This window comes from Entamoeba invadens (assembly GCF_000330505.1).
Source record: "Entamoeba invadens IP1 unplaced genomic scaffold scaff_1105074724951, whole genome shotgun sequence".
Lineage (NCBI taxonomy): Eukaryota > Evosea > Mastigamoebida > Endamoebidae > Entamoeba > Entamoeba invadens.
The window spans coordinates 48,975-56,055 of record NW_004191829.1 but is presented as its reverse complement, the minus strand read 5'-3'; the positions used below and the strand labels follow the sequence as shown (position 1 = coordinate 56,055).

General features: G+C 25.3%; 2 protein-coding genes across 2 annotated transcripts; both read left to right on the top strand.

Annotated features, from left to right (window-relative positions):
* Positions 1-3,552: 3,552 nt before the first annotated feature.
* EIN_012220 (hypothetical protein) lies at positions 3,553-4,116 on the top strand (the record flags this gene model as incomplete). Its single annotated transcript, XM_004185033.1, has 1 exon — positions 3,553-4,116. One exon carries the CDS (start codon positions 3,553-3,555, stop codon positions 4,114-4,116), a length of 564 nt encoding a protein of 187 aa, XP_004185081.1.
* A 1,065-nt stretch (positions 4,117-5,181) lies between these two features.
* EIN_012210 (hypothetical protein) lies at positions 5,182-6,818 on the top strand (the record flags this gene model as incomplete). Its single annotated transcript, XM_004185032.1, has 2 exons — positions 5,182-6,466; positions 6,604-6,818. 2 exons carry the CDS (start codon positions 5,182-5,184, stop codon positions 6,816-6,818), a joined length of 1,500 nt encoding a protein of 499 aa, XP_004185080.1.
* Between the last annotated feature and the right edge of the window lie 263 nt (positions 6,819-7,081).

Genomic DNA, 7,081 nt, shown 5'->3' with positions numbered 1-7,081 from the left:
CACATTGTATATTTGTTTAAGACTTGTGGTTCGAGAATTGATTAAATTAGTCGTACACGTAATTATTTATAAATTAATAATATGTTTTCGATTATACTTGATAAATATAATCATTTTTCTCAGTGGGGAATCTAATAATGGATTTGTCAAAATTTCTCCAGTTATCTAATTGGTATCAACACATTATTTTTTAAAATGAATAAAATGATACAACTTTTTAGTTCTAAAAATTTTTTGAAAATCGATGCAATTTTCAAGTAAGTCAATTTAACAATAATCATATACAGACTGACACATCATAATATCAAGAAAACTTGAAATGTTAACAATTTATTTTTGCAACAATATTGTTTTATTTTAATGTTTATTTTATCATCTGTAATTAATTAAAATACCAAGTTAAAATTCAACTAAATTTTAATGATAAACATGTTTACTCGATATAAACAATTAATCGAACTACTTTATTAAATTAGACTGAATTCGTCAATTATATCCAAAACGTATTTCAATATAAATAATGAAATACATTTTACTCTATATTTTAATCATAATTAAAATGTGTAATGATTGATTTTATTTTTTAGTGTTAAAAATGATTTTCTTTGTTTCTAAAAATAGAAAAATAATAACGATTTTATGGATAAGGAAAAATAACAGGGAGATAAAATAAATTTCAAAATATTAAAGAGGTCATACACTTTTTTGTTTCAATTTAACATCAAAAAATTATTTTTTTCATATAACCACACCTAATGAAAATATATAAAATTTAAATATCTTAAATAAAAATTGCATTTTCCCTCTAACTGAGGGCAGTGACGAATTAATGAAAAAAGTATAGAAATGAAGTTTGGAGAAAGGTGTATGCTCAAGATTATCTTTAAATTAATTTCATTGTCATAGTATTTTATAACATTTTATAAAGAAATATTTTATTTTTTTTTGTTGAAAGTAAAATAATTCAGAAAAAAACTTTAATAATTCTAAATGACGTGAACATATAAGTTTGTTGTGCGTCTATTTATTTTTGAGAATGAAATATAAAAATTATAATATTGAAATTATTTGTGGTGGTATTAATATTTTTTTTGCATGGTCTATTTATTAATTATGCTGGACTAATAATTGTAGGTGGTGTTTAATTAAAATATGTGACGAAATATTTTATTTTTTTGACTAAATAATTAATAAACTGACTTAATAATTATTGAAAATGGTGGGAATCGAAAACCCAGTGAATAACACTGTAATTTGTTTAAAGAACATTTATTTTGATAAATAAAAAATATATAGTTTAACAATCTAATTATTAAAACATTATTTTTGTGATTTGATCATCACAACTTTTGCCAAAAACGTTACTAATGTTGTCAAATTGTCATTAAAGTTTAATAATATTGTCTACAACAAGTAGTGAAGCATTAAATTAAAGTTTTGTCTTTGTGATTAACATAACACAACAAATAACAACTTTGTAAAATAGTTTACTTTTATACAATACGATTTTCATCAATATTTTATAATTTCTATTAATATTGTTAAAAAAGTGCTTAAGTTATAATTACTATAAATTATTGAAAATATAGTACAAGTCCCATTTATTATGATAAAACTTCGATCTTATTACTTACTGTTTGTTTTTTAGTGCTTTCTTGTGATCACTTTTTGTGCACGAAAGTTTGGTTATTTTTGAACACAATTTTATAAATATAATATAACAAATTCTATTATTTAGTTTGTTGTTATTATTAAATAATAATTAAAAAAAAATAATTTCTGAATGTGCTTTTTAAAACATATTTAGATATCTGTATCATTTATAACATATAATCTTAATCATGCCATCATCAGGCGTTCATTTTCGAATTAATCAATGCGTGCAATCTGGTTTAATTTAACATTTAGTTGTTTATCTTTATTTACACAATTTATGTGTTTTGAACACAAACATCAATCAATACACATGTCAAGTAGTCCCGCAGCTATAATTTTGTTATTATTAGTAATAACCAATATGAAGTGTTTTGAAGAAAAAAAGTATTTTTTTACAATAAAACAATCATTTTATAATAATTTGATCAAAAATTGAGATAGCATTTTGTTGAAAGAGATATTATTTTAATTTATACCAGATCAATTGATTGTGATCGTATTTATATTATTTTATCTTTATTATTTATATCGTCATTCCAATCACCAAATTATTTAATAATTTTATACATAATAAACTAAGATTTATAAAATAGTTATTTACTATTTCTTGAATAGTGGGTTTATTCTAATATAAATTATCACCGAACTTATCTTCTAAAAAAACAAAAACTGAATATTGTAGCACAAAAGGGATAAATACCACTTTTAAAGTGGTATTTATCCCTTTTTTAAATTTTTTTATCTTGATTTAATGGATTTTAATAATATGATTCTAATAAAATGAATGGTGGTGTTTATTATGAAAGCTGAATATGCCTCGTGGAGACTTTTTCTGTCCGAGGTAATAATTAGTATCATACTTTTTATTATAATGTTATTATTTATAACTAGTAAATCATGAGGAAGCTGTTAAAGAACTGATGCGGTTTTTTATCTACCCTGTATTTTTATTTTTATTTATAAAATTATATTTAAAAAATGTTTCATATAATATAAGTTTATTTTTTAAATGGTAACTTTATAACATGCAAAACACTATTAATTTATTGCATATAAATAATTCAATTATGTTACACTCAACCATTCAGTATGCTCACATAACTTAAAGCAGTCCTTACTCAGAACCATCTCATTGTCCTTGTTTTCGGTTTCATGTACTGGGCTATCCAAAACATTCATAATTAATACAGTTAAAAACATTTTTTTTAAAAATTGGTAATTTTTTAAAATAATTTTATCATCAATATTTTATTGATTATTATTAATAAAAATAAATCAGTATGAACATATTTTTTGAAAATATTTATTAATAAAAAACAAGTTTTAATTGTTGTATCATGTAAATATTATCTAATGTTGTTATATGTACAGAACTTATTATCTTTTCAATTCAAGATTTTACAAATTCAAATGTTTATTTATATTCAAAATTAAATAATGTTGTTTAAATTGATTTAATATTTATCAGACAAATAAACTTTAAACGCTTATATACAAATTTACTATTCGACTATATTTTAAATGTTGTACGGGTTTGTAATTATGTGTTTTTATTTAGAATAACAATAATAATTGATTTTTGAATTTTTGTAATTAAATCAATTTAAACTTTATAATACAAACAAAAATTAAAAATTTGTTTGCATATAATTCGAATTGTATAATTAAACTTTACAAACAAGTTTTAATGCTATAATACGCCCAATTTACAATATGTTTTTATATCAAATGCCATTTTTAATACAAAGTCTTTTCTAATTATAAAATGAAGGTGGGGTTATATTTAATGTTAATAACTTGACTGATGAAAAATAGAGTTTTCATTATTACATGTTATTGTATTTTAAGGCTTTACGTCGCCATTTAAACTTGTAATGATGATCACTAATCCATCAAATGATATTCATCGTTCTAATCACATTTGTGGCCCAAGCCGAATATTTCATGATAACCAACAATGAATACATGAACGTTTATCTTCTTGATAAGTGTTATTATTCTGGCGGCAACACTTACACCAAATATGTCAAAGAAGGAAACAAAGCAAAGGTGTATGGCTCTGTGACTTGTGGTAATTGGGTTGATCAAGATCCAATTGAACTTGATAGCGATCAATCATTTGTTGAAAATCTTCCAGAATATGCAGCTGTGTCTTATGCATATATTGATGCCAAAGATTGCAAAATCAAAGAAAGTGATGCAAGACCAATAGAAACACTTATTAAAATTGGGTGTGTTAAGACTTCAGAAACAACTTCAACCAAAACGGAAATTAAAGATGGCAAGTTCATCAAAAACGACTTTGACACCTCTGCCATCTGTGGTGGACTGCCTTCAAAAATAACAAACAAAGAATTGGGAAAATGCTTTACTGATGAAGAAGGATTCTTTAATATCATAAAAGACTCTGCGATGACTCTCTCAATGTGCTTTGCACTGGTTATTGCTTTTTTCTTCTAAATCAATTTTGGTTTAATTGTTATATGATATTGAATGTGTCAATCAGAAATTATACTTTCTGTACTTAAATTGTTTATAATTCATAACAATAAATTATATATATATATATATATATATATAAGTATATATTAACTTATCCCATCTCATTAATTTGGGGTATTGTCTTTAACTACATACATTTATTTATAATAAGTTTTAAATGAAATGTAGTTAAATAATAAATTAAATGTTCATGTTATATAATGTGTGTTGTTAACTATTTTATTGCTGCTATTTGAACGACATCATATGTCATCCAACCATTTATTATTAGTCAATAGAAATTATTAACAATTAAATTTTAAATTCAAAGGTTTTATATTGTAAACTATTTGATTGTTTACAATAATCACTAATAATTTTATAAATCAAGAATGTTATTTAATCATCAACCTTTAAGTTAAAAACTATTTTTATACATATATTAATAACTATTGTTATTGTTGTTTATTATTCAGTTGATTCTGCTTGTAAATTTCAAATTAAATATTTATTATATTTATTGTCATTACTCTAAAGACTAAAAAAAACTCTTCTGTTTCTAATTACTTGTTGTAAATGTAACAGTAATATATCATAAGTTTGTTATAAGTATTATTTAGATTAAACAAGATTTATAAAAATATTTAATTATTTTATCATTTAATTATTACAAAAAATAAAGTAACAAGATATATGTGTAGTTATTAAAGTATAAACAAACTCATAATAACTGCACACTTTTTCAATTTTTGTTTATTAATAAAATAAAAATAAGTTCAGTTTATCTATTGTTGAATCATTACTATTTATTAATTTATAATGTGAACTTAATTACCATTAATGTTGACTCTTTCTAATACAAACAAATCAATTGCATTGCAGAAGTCAATAGAAGAGTTCATACAACAAATGGGACACATATTTGAAGGTAATTGTATATTTCCCACGACATCACTTGAATTGGTCAAATGGACTTTGTTCACAACAACACCTCAAAAAAGAGACTTTTTCCACCAAACCATTAACTCAATTATAGTGCTTAAAATGCCAATAGACACACTGTTTAAACTGTTCTCAGATGGTTCTTTTGACACACAAAAGAAGTATTTCATTGAAACTGTTGTTCAGAACAGAGACTTGGTCTTTGACCCAGAAGGATCGATTGATCCAAAGTTTTCCAAAGAAACTTTCCACATTGTTTCGGTACCACCAGACATTGCCTTTGAGTCGATTTTCTTCCAAATACTTTCCAAAGATTCACTCGTCCAATTTTTAGTTGTGTTTTCACAGACTTACACGTATGACTACTTTTTATCCAAACTCGAGTCGAAATATAATATGTTCAACGTGTCAACTGATGTTTCAAATTACGAGAAAAAGCGACTCAAAGAAGTAGCCGAACTTTATTTTGAATTCTATGGGACTCTGATGCCACTGGATATCAGACAGAAGTTAGACGATTTCATCAAAAGAGCAACAGAACTGAAAACCAGAGTCGTCCAATTTGTTAATCAAACAACACTTTTTGAAGGACTTCATGTGTCTGCAAAATCAAAACAACAATTACAAAGCACCAAAAGAAGTACACCACGAAGTCGCACACCACGGCATTCTAACAGCTTGGAACGACAAGACGACTCCATAAAAAAGCTACAAGAGTCTGTAGTCGACATCAAGAACAGAGAGAAGTCAAGTCTTTCTAAAAACAGGACACAGAGTTTACTGCAAATAACAAACACAAAAGTCTCATTGGCCGACAAGAAAGCGCTTGTGACAACACCAAAGGGGTTTCTGAGTGTTGATGAAATTGTCAAGAAAGTCACTGCAAAAATTGATATCAATTCACTCTTAAAAGAAACGGTGGACTACAACGAGAAGACGCAGAAACCTTTGAGTATTATAGAAATATCTCCAAGACTGTTAGCAGAGCAGTTGTATGTCACCGATTTGTATTTGATCAAAAAGGTGTCAATAGGCGACTTTTTGAGTGAAAGTGCACTCTCGAAAAAGTACTCCCAAGACTTGAACAGTATCATTTCTGCATTTGGAAAAACAGTTGGCGTTGCTACAAACAAAACTGAGATATTTGAATTTTTCATTAGTGTGGCGTGTGAGTGTTTGGAAATCTCAGAGTACAACTTTGGGTATCTCATTTATTGCGAATTCACTTCATTGAGCATCAAAATGGAATATGCAGAAGCATTCGAACACGTGGGAAAAGCAATAAAAGAAAAGTACAACAAACTCAACAACATCTTTTCTATTTCAAAAAAGAACACTTACTTCGAGCACTTCGACAAAGTCACTACAAACAAATTCCCAATCACCTGTTTGTGTTTTACTATAATAAGTTATCAACAAAGTATAACTTAATTATTATAAATTATATTAATAAAAATATAATAAATATTATATTATTTTAATTAATGTATTATAAGTATATAATTTAATAGATATGACATAAAGCTTATTTGACTGCAGCAGTTGTTGCAAGCAATGTCACAAAAATGAAAGACTTCAGTGGTGAAGATTATAACCACAATTTTGTAAGTCGAATGAATATCCCGGGTAACGTAATGGTTGCGTTATACAACGTTTTGAAAAGTACTATTAAATACACGCCTCATAAATTAATACAAAAGTACTTGGCAATGTGTCTCAATGGATTTGAGTCTGTATAACTCTCGTTACAATTATTAATTTTTAATTGTTTTTAAATTTAACTAAAATTCAGTTGGTGTAAACTTTAAAAATAAAATAAGGTAACCAGATCAACACAATAAGATATTATTATAAAAGTAATTATAAGCTCAAAAAACTATGTCGCTTGATGTTTTTTCCTTTATTTATAAAATCATGAAATTAGTTCTGTAAAGTTTAATGTGATTTTATAATATTTATTTAATGATGTTTTATTAATTATTATTTAATTATTGTATCAGAA